The sequence below is a fragment of the Setaria viridis genome, chromosome 5 (genome assembly GCF_005286985.2).
Source record: "Setaria viridis chromosome 5, Setaria_viridis_v4.0, whole genome shotgun sequence".
NCBI lineage: Eukaryota > Viridiplantae > Streptophyta > Magnoliopsida > Poales > Poaceae > Setaria > Setaria viridis.
Window position 1 is genome coordinate 41855277 of NC_048267.2, and position 19997 is coordinate 41875273.

The 19997-nt window shown below is 48.1% G+C and overlaps 3 protein-coding genes across 3 annotated transcripts; 2 read left to right on the plus strand and 1 right to left on the minus strand.

Annotated features, from left to right (window-relative positions):
- The first annotated feature begins 965 nt into the window (after nt 1-965).
- LOC117857681 (protein NRT1/ PTR FAMILY 5.16) lies at nt 966-3135 on the plus strand. The gene is made up of 4 exons (XM_034740482.2): nt 966-1189; nt 1265-1482; nt 1698-2188; nt 2275-3135. The coding sequence occupies exons 1-4, from the start codon at nt 1087-1089 to the stop codon at nt 3035-3037; spliced, it is 1575 nt and encodes a 524-aa protein (XP_034596373.1). The 5' UTR covers nt 966-1086; the 3' UTR covers nt 3038-3135.
- Nucleotides 3136-4955: 1820 nt separating this feature from the next.
- LOC117857683 (protein NRT1/ PTR FAMILY 5.10) lies at nt 4956-10936 on the plus strand. The gene is made up of 4 exons (XM_072293840.1): nt 4956-5146; nt 5227-5444; nt 9158-9645; nt 9727-10936. The coding sequence occupies exons 1-4, from the start codon at nt 5032-5034 to the stop codon at nt 10553-10555; spliced, it is 1650 nt and encodes a 549-aa protein (XP_072149941.1). The 5' UTR covers nt 4956-5031; the 3' UTR covers nt 10556-10936.
- A 2948-nt stretch (nt 10937-13884) lies between these two features.
- Nucleotides 13885-18122, minus strand: LOC117857682 (3-phosphoinositide-dependent protein kinase 2). Its single transcript, XM_034740483.2, has 11 exons — nt 17464-18122; nt 17177-17357; nt 17037-17089; nt 16861-16962; nt 16678-16783; nt 16511-16589; nt 15632-15797; nt 15020-15154; nt 14779-14945; nt 14393-14615; nt 13885-14311 (listed from the first exon to the last, which is right to left on the minus strand). The coding sequence occupies exons 1-11, from the start codon at nt 17683-17685 to the stop codon at nt 14219-14221; spliced, it is 1527 nt and encodes a 508-aa protein (XP_034596374.1). The 5' UTR covers nt 17686-18122; the 3' UTR covers nt 13885-14218.
- Between the last annotated feature and the right edge of the window lie 1875 nt (nt 18123-19997).

The window sequence follows — 19997 nt, forward strand, 5'->3', positions numbered from 1 at the left end:
CAAAAGCGTTGAGTTTGTTGAGCAACTTGGCTTAACACTGATTGGTTCCATCATAAGCTGCCTTGTCAACCAAATACGATTATACGAGTCACCTTACGCTTTCAATTGCTTATTCGAACTGGCTTTGTTGAGTACAACAACCAGGGCAAGAGAGAGAATTAGTGGCGCGATAAATAAACCTGCGTCCTCTTGCGTGTCGATTAGCATACAACGACACCAGCGCCTAACAATTTGCAGCGGGTGCTTACAAGGTTAGATGTTGACGTTTCCAAAGAAAAAGAACAAAGGTTAGATGTTGACGTTTCCTAAAGAAAGTTAGATGTTGACAGATTTTGGTGGTATTATATTTTCATATATTATTTACGGATTTTTAATAAAAAAGAATAGAATATGAGGGGGTGTTTGGGAGGAGGAGGCTAAACTTTAGCCCTGTCACATTGGATGTTCGGATACTAATTAGGAGGACTAAACATAAACTAATTACAGAACCCCTAGGCTAAATCATGAGACGAATCTATTAAGCCTAATTAATCCATCATTAGTGAATGGTTACTGTAGCACCACATTGTCAAATCATAGACTAATTAGGTCTAATAGATTCGTCTCACGATTTAGCCTAGGAGTTGTGTAATTAGTTTTGTAATTAGTCTAGGTTTAGGAGTGAGGACTAAACATAAACTAAGTGCAGAACCCCTAGGCTAAATCGTGAGACGAATCTATTAAGCCTAATTAATCCATCATTAGTGAATGGTTACTGTAGCACCACATTATCAAATCATAGACTAATTAGGTCTAATAGATTCGTCTCACGATTTAGCCTAGGAGTTGTGTAATTAATTTTGTAATTAGTCTAGATTTAATACTCCTAATTAGTGTCTAAACATTCGACGGCGGCTAAAATTTAGTCCCCTCATCCCGAAACACCCCCGAATAAACAACAGAGAGTGACGTATGATCCGATCTGCAGACAGACCAACCACGATGCAGCACATGGGACACTGATAAAAAAAAACATTAAGCGCACGCCCTACCTGTTCCGCGGATCAGGGGAAGGGAAGAGACGACTCCACCTCTGTAGGCGGAGCAATGGAGTCCGGCGGCGACGGCGAGCTCCTGCGCCGACCCGGGCCGTCCGTCGGCTCCAAACCCGACGTCCGGGGCGGCTGGCGCGCCACGTTCTACCTCGTCGGTAGTTTCCCGGATCTTGACTCGGTTTATTTTATCACTGTCAATTTCATGCAAAACTAACTATAATAACCTGCAGTGGTCGCGTTCTTGGAGCGCCTCGGGTTCTACGGCGTGCAGGGCAACCTGATCATGTACCTGACCGGCCCGCTCGGCATGCCCACGGCGTCCGCAGCCGCCGGCGTGAACGCGTGGGCCGGGACCGTGCTGGTGCTGCCGCTTGTCGGCGCGCTCGCCGCCGACTCGCGGCTCGGCCGGTACCGCGCCGTCCTGGCCGCCGGCGTGCTGTATCTGCTGGTCAGTACGCCACGACTGGGCTAGTTCGAGTTAAATTGGGTCTCGGACGGCTGCTAGTGAGAACGAATTTTGCAAATTCTTGAAATTGATTTAATTTCTCAACGATTTTTGTTGTTTGGTGTGGACCGTGCCAGTTCTAGTTACTGGAGAAATTACTATCGTGTTGGGCGTTTTTGAAACCATGTCTGACACTCCTTTTCCGAAATGCAACATAGAGCTTGGGAATGCTGACGGCCTCATCCGCGCTGCAAACAGCGCGGCCTCACTCCGGGAGCTCGGCGCCGTCGACGACGTCACCTGCCCACCTCACCTTCATCTACGTCGCGCTCTACCTTCTAGCGCTGGCGCAGGGCTTCCACAGGCCGTGCGCGGAAGCCCTCGGCGCGGACCAATTCGCTCTGAGCGACGACGGCGGCGACCCCAGCTCGCGCGCGTCCCGGAGCTCCTACTTCAACTGGTTCCACTTCTCCATCTCCTGGGGCTACGCCATATCCACGACGGCGCTGAGCTACGTCGAGGACAACGCCGGGTGGACCGCCGGGTTCGGCGCGTGCTGGGCCACGATGGCGTTCAGCCTTGCCGTCTTCTTGCTCGGCGCGCGGACGTATCGTGCCGAGGAACCCGTCGGCGACGGTCGATTCCTCGAGACCGTGCGGGCATGGGCCGCGAGGGTGTTCCGGCGGAAGGATGCCACTAGCACCGAAAGGTGAGCACGCGCGAACTTCTGCGATCTCGTTTCATGTACCAAAGTTCTACGTCGTAATGCACGGCTTCTTTGTTGATTTTGCATAGGCTTCTGGATCGACAACCCGAGAAGGGTAAAGGACTCGTCGTCAAGCTGCTCCCGATATGGTTGGGTGCCATAGTCTACGCGGCCGTCACTTCGCAAGTGTACACTCTGTTTACCAAACAGGGCAGCACGCTGGACCGCCGCCTCGGCACGGGCCTTGTCGTGCCGCCCGCGGCGCTCCAGTGCCTGGTCAGCATCACCTTCATCGCCGTGCTCCCGGTGTACGACAGGGCCTTCGTGCCCCTGGCGAGGCGCGTCACCGGGCACCCCGCCGGCGTCACCACGCTCCAGCGCATCGGCGCTGGCATGTCCATGTCCTGCGTCGCCATGGTCGTCGCGGCGCTCGTCGAAGGCAGGCGGCTCCGCGTGGCCACGGACGCGGGCATCGTGGACAGGCCGGACTTGGCCGTGCCGATGAGCCTGTGTTGGGTGGTTCCTCAGTACGTTCTGATGGGCCTGGCGATGGCGTTGGCCGACGTCGGCCTGGAGGAGTTCTTCTACGACCAGCTGCCCGACGCCGTCCGCAGCGTCGGGCTCGCGCTGTGCCTGAGCGCCATGGGCGCGGGGAGCTACGCCAGCGGCGTGCTCGTGTCGGCGGTCGACTGGGCGACCAGGGGCGGCAGGGAGAGCTGGATCTCCGATAACCTCAACCGGGCGCACCTCGACTACTTCTACTGGCTCCTGGCGGGGCTTGTCGCTCTGGACGTGGCCGTGTTCTTGTATTTTTCAAAGCGATTTGTGTACAGGAGCAAAGGTGAGCTGTGATTAGTAGCACCTTTGTGAGCAGAAATTATCTGCTTTTGTGTAAGATGTACATCAAAAGTAAGCGCATAAAGGAGAAAAGTGAATGTCTGTGATTTCAATGTTCTTGCTGTTCACGTTCTTATTACTTCAGGCTTAGTGTGTTCTTGGGTCGCTTACTCGCGCACAGCCCACATGTATATCCCCAGTTGGGCCTTTAATTTCCTGGACCAGACTAACTAAACACAGCAGAGTCGGCCCAACTAAATCAGGCCTTTTCTTGCCTCAGCTGGGGATGTTCGTTTTTGCGGAAGAAAATCAAAAGGAGAAAGCTATTTCACGGTCGGTCGCGCTTGCGCACGAGCACGCGACTGATTTAGTGGGTGTCTTTGTCCGGACTAAAATTCATGTCGAATATTCAAAGATTAATTAGAAAATTAAATATAAATTAATTATAAAACTAATTACACAGATTAAAGTTAATTCACGAGACGAATCTATTAAGCCTAATTAATCCATCGTTAGCACATGTTTACTGTAACATCACATTATCAAATTATGGACTAATTAGGTTTAATAGATTCATCTCGCAAATTAATCTCCATCTGTGCAATTGATTTTGTAATTAGTCTATGTTTAATACTTCTAATTAGTATCTAAATATTCGATGTGATAGGAATTTTAGGAGTGCCTAAAGAAACAAACACCCCCTTAGCCTCCTGTAGCCTGATGGGAGGGAGGTGGACTGCTGTGGCTCACACTTTTCTTTTCCCATTTCACCTTAAAAAATGTGATAACTTTTTTTCTAAAGGGTCCATTTTCAATTCCGTTTGCACTACTGCATTTCTTATGATAAAATCTACAAAACAAGATCCATGATGCATACAGTTTGAAATATTTTTATTTACTAGCAACTTATATTAAATACATAGTAGTAAACCTCTCAACAAATTATGTACATAAATTGCTGCAACATCATTATCTCCACATAATTTACTATCAGGCATGTACTACATAAATTGTTATACTATCTTCACGTAACTTGTTACACAATTCTTTACATATGTTGGTTGACATAATCTCTATGTAAATTTGATATATCACCTGTGCATACGTTATTACACCATATTTATAAAAGGTATCTCATAGTATATATATATATATATATATATATATATTTGATACATAAGTTATCACACCCTTTGTACATAAATTGCTACTATACAATTACTATAAGTTGCGAGTTACGTAAAACAGCTTCAAAACCTAACAAATATGGATCCTGTTTTGTAGATCTTATTGGATAAAGTGGTACAAACATATTTAAAAACGGACACTCAGTGTGAGAGTAATGGTCATTTAAATGAAGTAAAATCATTTTCTGCTGATGACATCATCACCGAAAGCGACGTCCTCCTACCAACTTGAATGCTGCTCCTTCCTTCAATTGATAAGGTCACGTGTCAATAAATAAATAATAGGCAAACAAAGTAAATTGGGCAATAAATGACACTGTCGGCCTGTACGAACTAGAAGGCATATGCAAGACCTGCGGCGCGTTAGGGGGTGTTTGGTTCCATGGACTAAAGTTTAGTTTGTGTCATATCGAATATTCGGATGCTAATTATAAGAACTAAAACATGAGCTAATTATAAAACTAATTACACACAGATCGATTAATTCATGAAACAAATCTATTAAGCCTAATTAATCAATCATTAACAAATGGTTACTGTAGCATCATATTGTCAAATCATGGATTAATTAGACTTTATAGATTCGTCTCACAAATTAATCTACATCTGTGCAATTGGTTTTGTAATTAGTCTGTTAAAATTTAATAGTGCTAATTACTGTCTAAACATTCGACTCGACGTGGCTGGAATTCGGAGAACCAAGCACCCCGTTAACCTCATCCGTATCAAAACCGCAAGCCCTTTCCGTTTTCAACGAGACCACTGACGACTGGCGAGCAGGAGCCGGGAGGCGAGGAGGGAGTGGGAGTGGGACCGCCCATCATGGACGCCGCGGTGGAGATCCTCCTTCCGCAGCCGGCGACCGCCCTGGACCACGTCGGCCGGCCGGCCTCCCGCCTCACCACCGGCCGGTGGCCCGCCGCCGTCTTCATCATCGGTACCCAGCAAGTAAACAGGGCCATCGTCGTCTCTCTTGCCCCATCTGACCCGCCTGCCGTCGTCGGTGGTGTGCCACAGGGGTGGAGATCTCGGAGCGGTTCGCGTTCGCCGGCATCTCGGGGAACCTGATTTCCTACCTCACCGGTCCGCTTGGGCAGTCCACGGCGTCGGCCGCCGCGGCCATCAACGCGTGGATCGGCGCCGCGCTCATGCTGCCGCTGCTCGGCGCCGCCGTCGCTGACTCATGGCTCGGCCGATACCGCGCTATCATCAGCGCCTCCCTCCTCTACATCCTGGTATGCTCTGTGCATCTTAGATTCCCTTCTAACATCTCAGCTGCTACAGGCTGTATACAATTTCCTCATATCTCAGCTGACCTGCAATAGGCACTACGCTTCAGGCAGCTGTAATGAATTAGCATGCACCTAATACTGGAGTTATCCATGTTCCCGCTGGAATTTGTTTCACAATTCATCAAATGCTTCTTACTAATGGAATAAGAACAATTTCTAAAAATGGAATAAGAACAATGATTCTAAATGGAATAACAACAATGTTTCTAAAAATGGAATATGACCAATGATTCTAAAAATGGAATAAGAACACAATCTGTTGAACTTTTGCTAAGAATTGCCCTTCTGGAGCTAACCTTTGGATCCTCGACAGAGTTTATGTAGTTCCATAACTCCATTGATCTTGTCAGTTTATTTTTTCTTCAACAAACTATCTTTTCAGTTCATTCACCACTCGCTCCATGTACTCTTTGACTGCATGTAGCTTGTTCAGATAAGAGAACTTGTGGGCTTCAATCCTATAATTTCCATTTAACTATCAACAGTTAATTCTGTCCAACTGCTGGCTCTTGAATGGATGGTAAACTTCACTGAATAAAATTTGCCCCCGAGCCAAATGATTGGGATCAAATTACTAAACTTTCTGATATTTTGAACAATCACGTCATGTAAAACATCACCATTGTTTGGAGAGAAAAATACTAAGATTTTCTCTACTTGGGAAAAGAGAAGTGCGGGCGTGCTAGTGTACTAAGTACACAAAAGAAAAAGTAGGGAACACATATTTTATTCATATTTAGCAAAAATACAAATAGAGGTTCCCTCTTACAGATGTGCGCTCCATTGCCTGCCATTGGGCGGATCCGACATAGGCGATGTGGTCTTCTAGTTCCCAGGGCCTCAGAAGGCTCTTGGTTAATTACCTCCGCAAGCCTAGCTTGCAAAGCACCTCGATTCTGCTGCTTTGGTCATCGTCTTCAGTCTTTGCTTCACGTTCTCCATACATGATGGTGGTGGTGGTGTAGATGTGGGCGTTGGCGTCATCCATGGCCTCGTCGGTGTCCATGAGCCGGTGTACGCAGCTGGAGCATCAACTTTGCCCGCCCGTGCCATCCGGCCTCGTCGGTCGCGAACGGCGGTGTAGTTGGTTGTTGTTGAAGAGCATGCATGAGGAAGACGTGTAGCTGAACCGTCGTGGACGCTCTGGCAGCATTGTCGAGGTAGAAGTTGTTGAAGAAGGCCTCACCGGCCCATTGGATTGTGTCGTCCAGCTGGGACATCGACTTCACCCTCCCGCATTGTCCGCCTTGTTGATGTCGTGGTAGCTTGATCTTCGAGGTCGAGATAGCCGCTGAGTCGCGATCAGCAGCCTTGTCGTTGTTGTGGTCTTCAAGTCAGGATGGAGCTGAAAGAGAACCGCATGGGCACGGGCATTGCTAGGGAATGCGCCTTCAGTATCGGGTCCAAACCCCCCTTTAGTACCGGTTGTGCAACTGGTATTGCTATTTCGGTACTAAAGGGGGGACCTTTAGTACTGGGTCAAATAACCGATACTAAAGGGGTATTAAAAAATAAAAAAGAAATCCGTTGACCGGAGCCCCGGTCGCACCCTGCCGCCGTCCGCCCGAGCGCTAGAGCACCATCCGCACCCCGCCGCCATCCGCCCGAGCCCCGGAGCCTTGGCCGCACAACACCTGAGCCCCATACTAGAGAGAGGGAGGAAGGGAGGCGGCGTACTTGCACTGCTCAGCCACCCCCGCCGGTTGCTGCTGCCGCTGGATTTGAGGGAGAGGTGGCCGCTACTCCAAGATCCACACGCTCCTTGCTCCGCCACGCCTGCCGACGCTCCACCGCCGCGCCCTCCCGCCGGAGCTCCGCCACTCCTTGCGCCACCAAACCCTGCCGACGCTCTACCACCTCGCCACGCCCTTCCTTCTTGCCTCCGCCGCTCCCTGCCCTGCCGCCGCTCCTCGCCACATGTAAGAGGTGAGGGGCGAGCGGAGGGGGGAGGAGAGGGGCGGCGACGGGAGGGGCGGCGATGGGATCTATGCGGGGGAGAGGGAGGGGATTTAGCTGGGGAGAGAGAGGGAATTTGGCGGGTAGAAGAAGAGAGAGAGGCGCGGGTGAGAGGCTGGATGAGGGGAACGAGTGGATAAGTGTGGGGAGGAGGGTGAGCGTGGGGTAAGAGAGAGAAGGGGGCTGACGCGTGAGGGGAGGTATCCCTTTAGTACCGGGTGGAGGCCTCCACCCGGTACTAAAGTGGCTCACGGGGGGCTCCTCGAGGACTAGCCGTTAGTAGTGGATCAGAGCTAGCTAGGCACTTGGACGTGATGTCTTCAAGTACTGATCCTTGTATGCTTGCTAGCAGCCTGCACATGCACGAGCGTGTACAACACTCAGCACGAGCGCATGAACCTACTGGCCCTCCAATTGTGCTCGGCGACGCTCGTCCAGGAGCCGTCCTCCACTTGCCGGCAATTGCAGCTTGGTGGCGTCGTGCGTACAGTTGCCGGTGATCCTGGTGATGGCCTTGTCGTCTCTGGCATAGCTCGGCTTCATCGGACGCTGGCGGCTTGGTTGCCGAGGTCGCCGTTAGCAACATGGCCGCCATAGAGAACTCCGCAAGGCAGAGAAGTACAGCAACTCAGTGAGGTGGTGTTGTCCTTCGACAGCCCGGCAGCCTCGCAGTGTGGTCATTGTCTTGGCGCCGTTCTCATCATTGTCGGTAGCGCCTTCTTGTCATGTCCGGTCGCTTGGCGTCGTCATTGTCGGCAGCGCCTTCTTGTCGTCTCCGGCCACCCGGCGTCGTCATCGTCTTGGCGCCGTTCTCGTCTCAGCAGCCTCATGGTGTCGACGTCGTAGACAGCGCCATATTTGTCGTCTTGGTGCCGCTTTTCTGCCAGCCTCGTGGTAGACCCGCGTCGTCCTTGTTGGCTCGCAGGCGATTCGGGTAGTGCTTGACGCGGATGATGGCGGTCTCGATGCAGATGCGAGCTCCGGCATGGTGGCAGCCCGGCATCCCGGCGCTGGGGATGGCGTGGTGTGGATGACGGGTGTGGCCCGGCAGCGAGCTTGTACTGTGCTGTTGGGGCTTGTTTGCTTGGCCGATGAGGTTGCCTGGACGCGCGCGTGATGAGACTGAGCTCCCTGAAGGGTGGGGCTCTCGTATCAGAGTAAGGCAGCTGGCTGGCCAGTGGACCAAGGCAGTCCGCCTCCTTTACGTATAATACTCTGAAGTATGGAAGTACTGCATCTTGATTTTGTTCACGTACTAGACGCCCTTAATACTGGCTGTCATGTGTACTTAATTGGTTGTCCCACCGTATTCAGTTTGAGCCACCTGCGTTTGGAACCATGCATGCATACGTGTGTTATTAGCTTCTCATCATGTACGACGTGAGTGGCCATAAGCTTACTAGCTTAATTGCACGTTTCCTTTTCTTTTCTTGTTTCTTTTCCTTTCTTGCTTGGAGATAGCAAATGTGACCCATATCAAAATATGTAGTTCACGGGTTAATATATTTGAAAGATTTGCACAAAATCTCGTCAAACAACCATAGAGGCATAGACAAATGTTTGGTTTGTTTAATTTGTGCTTGATGTAGTCTTCAAAGAGCCTGGGAAAAATTACCAATCGACATGCTGTGCATCACTTTTACAGAAATGAGATTCAGTTTGCTGGATTATATGCAACTGTTGCTGAAGGGTACTTTCAGGGACTGGGCATGCTCACCCTATCATCAACTTTTGTGCCACAACAACCATCAGAATTTGGAGACAATGTGGATTCTTCAGTATCCTGGATGAGTATTCATTTAGCTTTCTTCTATGTGTCACTTTACGTGGTGGCCTGTGCTCAAGGTGGCCACAAACCATGCGTCCAAGCATTTGGGGCTGACCAATTTGATGAGAATGACCCTGAAGAATGTGCCTCAAGGAGCTCTTTCTTCAATTGGTGGTACTTTGGGGCTTATGGATCCAATATTGTCACAGTTTCAATCTTGAATTACATTCAAGATAACATAAGCTGGCAGTTTGGGTTCGGTATCCCTTGCATTGCCATGGCTGTTTCTCTTACAATTTTCTGGCTTGGTACGAAGAAGTATCGCTTCTATCCTCCAATGAGTAGCGGAGGGCTGTTTGGACATATTGGTAAATCACTTCTTGCATGGATTCGATGCTGGTGCACATCATGGTCTGCAAAGTAAGTCTGTTTTCGAACCGCTAGTGAGATCTTTCTCTCCAAATTATGACCTTCATTGTTTTTTTTCTTCTGGGCATGCAGATCACCTGATGATTCTCACTGTGCAACAGCATCGCCATCCAAGGGAGACAAGTACAAAGCAGAAACCAAATTATTTTCTGACAATGCTGTTGCAGTGCTTAAATTGCTCCCAGTAGGGGCGACCTGCCTGATCTATGCAGTTGTCTTTGCCCAATGGATGACACTCTTCACTAAGCAAGCAAGTACACTAGATAGGTGGATAGGTACCTTACAGGTACCAGCTGCTACCCTTCAAAGCTTGATCAATGTGTCAATTGTCATCTTTGTTCCTATATATGACCGCATCCTCAATCCACTAGTGAAGAAATACTCGAAGAACACTTGTGGTATCACAACATTGCAACGTATTGGAATTGGGATGGTTGTTTCTGTGATTCTGATGATTGTTGCAGCCCTTGTGGAGATGAGAAGGCTCAGGATAGCAAGAGACTATGGCCTAGTGGACAAACCTGATGTCACAATCCCTATGAGCGTCTGGTGGATTGTCCCTCAATTCATTCTGTCTGGCTTGGCGGATGTGTTCACAATGGTTGGCTTGCAAGAATTCTTCTATGATCAAGTACCAGATGGTTTGCGCAGTTTAGGCCTTGCTTTATACTTGAGCATCTTTGGAATCGGGAGCTTCATCAGCAGCTTTCTTGTGTATGCAATTGACAAGGTGACCAGTAGAGGAGGAGACAGTTGGTTCTCTAACAATCTAAATCGAGGGCACCTTGATTACTTCTATTGGCTTTTGGCTGTGCTCAATGTTTTTGGTTTGGCTGCGTACCTATACTTTTCGCAGGTATATGCCCACAAGAAAAAGGGACAGGGGCTTTTGGTACAGTGATTGTCTGTCAATACCATAAAATATGCCTGAGCAACGTCTTCATAGTCGTCCTTACCCTTTCCATTGCATGTATGCCTGCACATTCTTCTCCTCTCTGCACAGAATCTGCAAGCCATCTCAAGCTCACGTGCTCAAGGCACAAGCATAGAGAAGCCCTGGCTGACTAGACAAATGACGGGTTGTGAAGATCAGTTCATATAAAATAGCATAGCTGTATAATAGTTTTAAGACATAGCTAAAAGTATATTATGTACTAGAATATGTTGTAATTTTTTTGGATATGATCTTTGTTGTTCCTGTATAATGTACCACTTGCCATGCTTAAGTTGTACTACTCTGATGTGAGTCATTATTCACTAAATCAACAGTGCATGTGGATAACTCTCAGTCCTCATGGCAGGTTTCTTGGAAGTTCTGCAAAGGCTATCAGCCTGGAGATGGTTTGCAGCTTGGTTTGTTGTCGTACAGTGCCTACCTTGGGGGAATACTTGCCGTCATCAACACTGATGTTGTACTTTTTTTTTTCACGTCTCTCTATTTTGAGCTGAATATTGTTATGCCCCAGCTATGATGATATAATGATTGGTGGTGAAATTGCTATGAGCAAACGTTTCAATGGAAGGCACCGACGGCTGAGCAGGAAATTCTTGTGTTTTCTCGTGTTTGTTGAGAACAATTATGTTCAGCATTTCATTCATTTTGATAACATTTGCCGATTCTGGCCAATCTTTCGCGAGACGGCATTTCAAATTTGAGGATGCCGTGGCGCTGTCTTACCTGCTGCAGAAACATTGTGTTTGAAGGACGGGATCGTGACGTACTGAAGTTTGGTGCGGACCTCGCTGCTGTGTTTGATTGCAGAAGAGGAGGTGGCGGAGCGGTTCGCTACTGCAGCAGCATCAGCATCAACGCACTGATTGTACAGGTATCTCAAGCACCTTTAAGCAGTGAAGTAGACAACCATTGTAGGCAGGATTCAGTCAGTGAGCGATGCCTTTTAACATTTCCAGATCCTGGACAATCCCCGTAGTTGGCGAGCCAGAATTTTTAAATTTGGAGGATGCCTGTGGCAGGATGTCTTGCTAAACTTGCTGCAGAATGTTGCGTTTAAAGTATTCAGAATTGGGATTACAATGTGCTGCTCAAAATCATCTCTCTGGGCTCCAGGTTCGTGCGATGGAGTGTCACAAGCCAGACTGTGACCACGCCATAAGAAGGAAATGAGGAGCTGGGCCGGGGAAAGAGAACCAAGAAGCCCACAAAGAAGCTGGACCTATGAAACGATATGACAGTGGGCTGAGCCCATGTAATTTCCTTTATGTACTGGTGAGACTGAGGGGGAGCGTAACAGAGATGAAAACACATGTACTAGAATCCTAAACCCTCAAGGTTTCTGTTCGTGCTCGAATCCTTAATCGGGGTTCAGCCGAATTCTACCCCAAAGTCTCACTCTACCTTCAATTTCCTGCTCATCTAGATTATATACGTGATATTTGGTATCAGATTCAGTCGATTCCCTAGGTCTCTTTGTCTCTCTCTCTGATCCGACTCGTTCTGGAGGCATGTGGCAGCGGAGATCCACTCGATCTGGTGAAAGGGACGAAGGCTCCTACCCTGACTACGAGGATGGCGGGGGTAGAGGCGGAGATCAAGGACATCAGTAAGAAGCTGGACATCATCATCGACATGATCGACGGCGTCAACAAGTGGTGCCTCACCGTCGACACCGCGGTGGACTGAGCTGTCCCGGATGGTCGGCAAGCTCACATCGCACCTTGAGGCGTTGGAGCAATCAAATGCTCAGCTCCACCCTCCCAAGGTCCCGATGCGTGAGGAGGAGGGATGGGCCAGTGGCCACCGCATCAAAACAAGTTACCAGGGGTCTGCTGATAGGGCCCTCGTCCCTAGTCATCCCCTGGTCAAGGGTGAGCAATCGAATCTCCATCACAGGAATACAATTGAGTTTGGCCTCGAGGAGCTCCTTCAACTGGTGGTTCGTCGCCGCGTATGGCTGGAACGCCATTACCGTCTCGGTGCTACGTTCAGGAGAGCATCAGCTGGCAGCTTGGATTTGGGATCCCATGCGTGGCCATGGCCCTCTGTTTTCTGCATTGGGGCCAAGAGCCCAAGACGTAACGCTTCTATCCTTTCAGACTGACGGGAACCTGTTCGGACAGGCTACCAAACTTCTTGCCGCATGGATGCGAGGTTGCATTGCATCCTGGCGTTCGAGGTGAGTTTACTATCAGTTGTTCAGAAATTGGGAGTTTGAAACCAATGCAAGCTTTTGGTATAAATGTGACAAGTAGGCTATGGGTCGTTCCCATAGCTAGGACGAACCCTTCTGGTATAAAAGTTTTGCAGGGATCGGCATTGGGTTGGCGATCTCGATCATCATGGTGGTCGTTGCTGCGCTCGTGGAAACGAGGCGGCTCAAGATAGCAAGAGATTATGGCTTGTTAGATGAACCTGAAGCTGTTATTCCTGTGGGCATCTTGTGGGTGGCACCTCAGTACATTCTTGTTGGGTTATCTGATTCGTTTGCAGTCGTTGGATTGCAGGAATTCTTCTACGGCCAAGTTCCTGATAGTTTACGCAGCATGTGCCTAGAGCATAGCCGGAGTCGGGAGCTTCATCAGCAGTTTTCTTGTATTTGCCTTCGACAAGGTGACAAAGTAGCACTGCATCAGGAAGCTGGTTCTCCAACAATCTTAACCGAGCCCATCTCGATTAATTCTACTGGTCTCTCGCACTGCTCAGTGCTTTTGCCCTGGCTGCTTATGTTTACTGTGCACAAGTCTATGTGCATAAGAAGGGTACTATTTTGGTACTATGACAGTGCATGAGATGCGCATCCAAGTGCATAGAAATGGCTATAGGCCTTCTTCATATATAGACATCAATTTAGGGTCATCTGAGGATGGGTTACGGTTACATCTGCTTGGATACAGAAGAAATTGGGCATCGCATGGCATCCGATGACTTCAAACACTAGTTGACCTCAATCACCACAATCTTTGCTATATAATGATAAAGATGGATGTCTGCTTTATGTTGTGAACTAGTGTCAGCATTAACTTGTTGTCTAAACCGTCATGCTCTGCAAACAGGCCCTGATGGGTACAATTGTCCAATAGTAATTCAGATCTCAATCAATGTATTGTGTATTTACAAAGCTATGGAAACGAAGGCAGCCTACAGTACCATCTGCAACTCTATGCTGTGGACAAAATAGGTGATGCTACAGTTGTGAGCATAACAGTCAGTAACTTGCAGAATCAAATAATGACATCATAAATATGTAGATGCACTAGAACAGAAAGACAATCTAGACAATGAACCGTGGGCAGCACTGCTGAAGTCATTTCAATGAAATAGTTTCCTGTGTTAATATTTCTGGGCGCAGCCATTTCATGCTATCTGCTGCGACAGACACAAAAACAACAAACAAAATTGTGCCCTGTATGTAAGTGTAGACAGAAACTGGAAAATTCATAGGGGCATCATCAACATGCCAATTAGCGAGTAACAACTTCCTTGCAGCCAGGCGCAGGAGCAGAACAGCAGGAGAAACAAGCCCCCTCACGTTCCTCCAAGTGAAAAGGATGTGATGTATTAACAATGCCTAATTTGAGGTTTTAGAAACCTGATTTGAATTGAGAATCAATACTTTTGGCAGCGTTGTAGGTCTTCAATTGCCTTTTTCCATTGCCAGGCACGCTGTTTTGCGTCCTCAAATGTTGAAACCTTTTTTGGCTGTAAGAGAACTCAATTAGGTGTGATAGGTATGCAAATCCCAGTATATACTAAAGAAGTAGTGGCGATTTAGATGAGTACCGTGCATATTCTAAAATGTGATGAATTTGTTACTTGAACATTAAGTTCACTTGGGTCATCAGACCAAATAATGTTCCCCTTGGCCACCATTTTTGAAGGGTCAACACAGATCAATTGAGGTTTATCAGTGAGGATCAGCTGGACCTTCTTGTTTGCTAGCTTATTAATCTTCTTCAGCTTTGATATCAAGACTACGGACTCACCAGGGTCCAGGAATTCTTGCCTGCCACATTGTTTGAGGAATATGATCAACATGGATTACTTGCTCGTAGAAAGAAAAAAAAACTGTGAGTATGATGTCCACCATATCCACTGTATATTTTATTTTAATTTTTCCTTCCATACTCGTGTAAGGTATAATCAATTTCATGATATTCGACATTTACCATTTTGAGTCGAAGGAGTCGATGGAAGCTAATTTTGATATATGAGAGCGAACTTCAGATGATGATGCAACACCATTATTACTAACAGTGTTTGACTGTTGGTTAACTGTGGTACCTCCCATGTGTGATAACCAATTGGAATCCTGGCTATCCTCATCTTCACTTGCCTGAATTGGGATATTGTCAGGAAGATGAAGGCCAGAATAAATTAACCGATTTAATTGACATATGTAAAAAATACATTTGGGTCAATCGCGAGCTTTGGTGGTCGTGTCTTCCTCAGGTTCTTCCAGTCAATACCTCTGAAGAAAGGATGCTTCTTCAATGAAGAATAACCATCAGGTCCCGCACCTGGCCTTTTGCTTGGATCAACATCCTGCATGTTATAATAAGATAAATATAGGAAACAGTGCAAATTTATTATGCAAAGTCATCACGCTTGCATTTGGACAGCCAATGGGGTTTTCCAGAATGGCTGACTGACATATTCTAGCAGTCTACCACCCCGACCCCTTAACAATTTTTTTTTTAAAAAAACTCCTCACTAAGCTTGGCTAGGCTACTTTATTATTTATTAAAATCCTGATTTTTTTTTCAAAACCAATCCTTTCTTTTACAAGTTTCGCAGTACAGTCCACACAGGGAAAAGAATCCCTATTTTGTCTCAAAGCAGGTAGCTGGTGGGGGTTTGGACACGCTTTATTGGCATAATGGACCTGCTATTTCCACTGGAAACACATCGGGAGTTTTTGTTTGCAGTATTTATATAATAAAAACAGCATTGTATCTACATGAAGAATAAAGGAGGAACTTGTGCACGAAATCTATACAAGTAATGAGTATTTCTACATACCAGCAACTTGTCAATAAGATCTCTTGCTTCATCTGAAAAATACTCAGGGAATTTGATGTCCCTTGCAATGATTCTCTGGAAAATCAACCACTCACTGGCATCTTTAAATGGTGAAGAGCCAGAAAGCATTTGGTACAGTGTGCACCCCAATGCCCACAAGTCATTTCTGTCAAGAAGTTTATAAGACAAATATGTATGAAGCTATGACCATATCACCACAAAGTGCAGTTTCACAGCATGCATCCATTTATTTGACAATGAACTTATCTAGCAATGTGAGCACTCAGACCTTCACAGTCTTCAGCATTTTACACATGCCATTTAGTTTCGTGCTGCCAGTAACGATAATGCAGTGCGAATATTTTATGTATCTAGTCTAGTACTCTAGTCAACAAGCGTGTAATTCTGATCCTGATTAATGCATTAAATAACTCACACAGAATACAGACATAACATGCATCTATGAAGAAGTATACTCCCTCCGTCCCACAAAGACTGTTCATTTAGCCTTCAAAACTTGTCCCACAAATTGTGTTCATATAACTTCAGACAATCTAACAAAGGCCTTCATAATACCTTCTGGCCCAGTTAACGAATCGATCATTTACTCCCACCATTGATGTTAAGAAAGGCTAATAGGTCCGATGCATGCATAATTAATTCTACTCGGTAATTCATCCGATTAAGAAGAGTTATTAGAGGTACTTTGAACTTTTAGCATTACTACTATCTTGTCTAAAATTTTCTAAACGAACAGTCTTTGTGGGACGGAGGGAGTAGTAAAAGAAAACAATTATCCAACAGTAAAGAAAACAATTATTCCAACAGTAAGTGTTTGTTGCATGTTTATCAGACGTAAGTTCTAAGTTGTTCACTCACCCAAAGGTTGCTGGGGCAGAGTTCAGGACTTCAGGTGGTACATATGCGGCTGTTCCAACGAATGTACAGGCCCTTTCATCTGTACATAAATGCAGGGAAAACAAGAATTAACAAACGGAACACTCTGAATTCTGTGACAAATCAATGCAGCATTTATTTTTTCTTACTAGTTGAATTTGGGAGGACTTTAATTGGAGTATCCCGTGTAGGCTTGACACTACCAAAATCAGCAATCTTTATGTGCCCATCAGAAGTAAGCAGTAAATTTTCTGGCTGAAAGAGTAATGTGGTATTTGTCAGGTATGAACGGACATTAAGTTTCACAGGCAACACCATTCTGATTTTCGAACCTTGACATCCCGATGAATTAGGCCAACACTGTGCAAATACTCCAATATATCAACAATTTCAGCAGCATAAAACCGTGCCTCGTCCTCAGACAGCCGGCCTTTCTGCAAATGATCTCGAAACATAAGGAGAAATGACAGAACATGAATGAACCACATTATGAGCAGCTGACACTAACCCGAATAATCTGATCGAACAACTCCCCTCCTTCGCATGACTCAAGCGCCATGTCTACATGCCAAAAGAGACACGGCATTACTGAATTAGTAGCTCTTTGCAACGCTCTGGCAGCTAATTAGATCAGTATAAGGCACTGACAGAGGGAGTATGTGTCCTGGAAGGTGAAGAAGAGCCTGATGACGCCCGGGTGATCGAGCTGGTCGAGCACGATGCGCTCCATCTTGACGTAGGAGATCTTGTTCTCCTTGGTGATGAACTTCTTGTCCATGATCTTGAGCGCGTAGACGTTGCCCGTGTCCTTCTTCTTGGCCCGCACCACCTGCCATTTCGCACCCCCACCTCGATGAGTAAGAGTAACCGCAATTCCCACGATCCACACGGCGCATGGCGCAGGCGGTTTAGTGGGTAGCAGCATGGAACCAAACCTTGGAGTAGGAGCCAACGCCGTAGATCTTGCCGAGCTCGAAGTCGGCGGCGGTGAACTGCTCCTGCGGCGCGCGGAAGGCGATCCCCCCTGCGGCGGTCGGGGAGGAGGAAGCGACGGCCGCGGCGGTGGCGGGAGGCGGGGCAGGGGATGGCGAATGCGCGAGGCGCAGCCTGGCTGCGAAGTCCCGCTCCATGGTGTCGTCGTCGCCGCCGACCGCCATGGGGGATGCGCGGGCGGTATCTATAGGGTCGGGGCGAGGAGGCGGGCGCGCGGGCCGAGGAAGGCGGGGAGGAGGAGGAGGCGGCGCGGCCTCCGATGGCGGAGGCGGTCAACGGGTGGAACCATCGGATTCGGCTTCGAGGGGTGGGAAAGCGGGCGCGGGCGGAATCGATGGGACTGCGACGGCCGCAGCCTTTGGAGGTCGCTGGGGTCCCTGGCCTCCGGGGCGGCAGCCGCAGCGGGACGGAACGGGGCGGAGGAACGGAACCGGATCGAATCGCGCGACGCGACGGGAGGGGAACGGTGATCAGAGATGGATCGTGGATGGGGGCGGCCGGCCGGGGCGGGGGAGCTTTGCTTTCCTCGCCGTGTCGTTGGCTCGTGGCCCCCCTGCTTGGCTTGCCGTTGGGAATGGGGAGGGTGTGCTTGTCTCGTGTGCTTTGGTGGGGTGTGTGATCAAATGAGGGGAGGAGGATGGGCCGATGGGGGGAGGAATTGGGTTCCTTTGCGTCTCTTTTCGTGACTCTTGTTGAGCGTCCCTACCTTTTCTTGGAACTGTTTTCAGAGGGTTCGGGTTAGTTTCCTGTAATTTGAGCCAAGGAATTTGCCAAACCCCACATTATGTGGCAGCAACATAGGATTCATGCGAATTCGGACTAAATTTCAAGTCGGTCACTAAGAACCTTTCTTCACAAAAACGAAAAGCGACTGCCCTGTACTCTTGTCGCGACGTACAGATACCCTCTCGGGTTCCTGGCTTCACCTTCTGCTAGCCGGCAACCACGGCATCAACGAAAAGCAGGAAATCATGTGGTCCGGGTCCGCACGGCACCATCAGTGCGTCGCCACTCCGCTCTTGTGGCCCGGTAGGGCCCGCCGGCGCGAAAGAAAGCATGATACGCCGCCGGGCACGGCACACGGCATCATTCTCTCTACTGGGCACCGGCGCCCGGCGGTGTCGGCCGGCCTTCCCTTGGCCCGCGTGCCACATTGCGGAAAGCAGCACTGATGGCCGGGACCGAATAGGCTTTCTTTCAGTCGTCCGTCGAGAGCGCGCCCGAGAAATTCCCTTCCCCTGCGGGTCAAAAAAAGTCGCTGGTCCCTGGGAGAAAAAGCCGGGCGGAGACCGCAAAGATAGAGATGGAATGCGACGCAACACGACACTCTGATGCTGAAAGACGGCCGACGGACGGGGTAAAAACCTGGGAGATTTGGCAATTGCCTCACAACTTTCTCAAAATCTCCCTGTGTTGGCTCAGCAGCACAGTACGCGTATTGCCTTCAGACAAGTTTTTAACGTACAGTTCAATGGCTACTCCATAGTGCTCCCCGTCATGGATTCTGGCTGGAGCCTGCTAGCCTCAAGATTGGTATTGACGTAGCACGGTGCTGAAAAAATTGCAGGTCTCCGCATCAAAATGGAGGAGATACTATACTGTTTTGCCAAATTAACAATATAATATTAGCAACAAAATTAGATCAAGGCAGCTCGTTCTGCGGCAACTAACTTCAGCTGCTCCGCATGGTCAAGGAAAACCATAGAAGATATTGGCACCCGTAACAAACCGCGATTTAGGCTGCCAATAACTCGCAGGCGTAATCTAGGAGTCAGGACGAGCATGGAGCCATGGATCATGGATGTTGTTATCTGACCATCAGCTCTAGCGGCGTCACACATACTATGAGCCAAAGCGCAGCAAGAAGCCAAGAAGAAGTAGGTCTCAGCTCAGAGTTCTCCCATACAAAGCGCAATACAAAAATGCGTGGTACAACCGTACAAGTACAGTTGACAGATAAACCGGGATCACCGAAAGATTATGCTCAGTGCAATGCGAAGGTACAAATGCTTCTCTATCCTGCTGGTTACGTACTTTTATGTCTTTCCTGTAACTGGAAAAAACAAGATATATTCTCTGCCGAAAGAAGGCGAACGAAGCCTCACAGGTCACCCGATGCCATCATCCATATCTCATCCTCTGGAAGACTGGAACAGGCGAGTCTCTCCTGACCATTTAAAAAACTTGTGTCCTGCAGTTTAGCTCAGCTTTGGCCAGTTGACCTTTGGAAGAGTACTTCAGAAAGGAGACCGTGGATAAAATCACCTCACAGAAGCTGATAGCTCACGTTCACATAAAACCAGACCGATTCAGCCATTCAGTGAAACGCTGCGAATATGACAATTATCCGGAAAGCAGCAAATGTCTCGATTGAAATAGAGACCGGGATCAGAGCATATCCACAAGACCAGACCTGGATGTTAGCCTTTAGCCATGGCCTCGGAAAGAGTACTTCACAAGAACATCATCGATAACA

What these genes read in the sequence shown, in the direction of transcription:
- LOC117857681 (XM_034740482.2), top strand. Translation starts at nt 1,087, where the DNA reads ATGGAGTCCGGCGGCGACGGCGAGCTCCTGCGCCGACCCGGGCCGTCC. An exon ending in CCGGCGTGCTGTATCTGCTG is followed by an intron (nt 1,483 to 1,697) that starts GTCAGTACGCCA and finishes AATGCAACATAG; the next exon opens with AGCTTGGGAATGCTGACGGC. An exon ending in GATGCCACTAGCACCGAAAG is followed by an intron (nt 2,189 to 2,274) that starts GTGAGCACGCGC and finishes GATTTTGCATAG; the next exon opens with GCTTCTGGATCGACAACCCG.
- LOC117857683 (XM_072293840.1), top strand. Translation starts at nt 5,032, where the DNA reads ATGGACGCCGCGGTGGAGATCCTCCTTCCGCAGCCGGCGACCGCCCTG. An exon ending in CCTCCCTCCTCTACATCCTG is followed by an intron (nt 5,445 to 9,157) that starts GTATGCTCTGTG and finishes GGGTACTTTCAG; the next exon opens with GGACTGGGCATGCTCACCCT. An exon ending in TGCACATCATGGTCTGCAAA is followed by an intron (nt 9,646 to 9,726) that starts GTAAGTCTGTTT and finishes CTGGGCATGCAG; the next exon opens with ATCACCTGATGATTCTCACT.
- LOC117857682 (XM_034740483.2), bottom strand. Translation starts at nt 17,685, where the DNA reads ATGGCGGTCGGCGGCGACGACGACACCATGGAGCGGGACTTCGCAGCC. An exon ending in GCGTTGGCTCCTACTCCAAG is followed by an intron (nt 17,358 to 17,463) that starts GTTTGGTTCCAT and finishes GCGAAATGGCAG; the next exon opens with GTGGTGCGGGCCAAGAAGAA. An exon ending in AGCTCGCGATTGACCCAAAT is followed by an intron (nt 14,946 to 15,019) that starts GTATTTTTTACA and finishes ATCCCAATTCAG; the next exon opens with GCAAGTGAAGATGAGGATAG.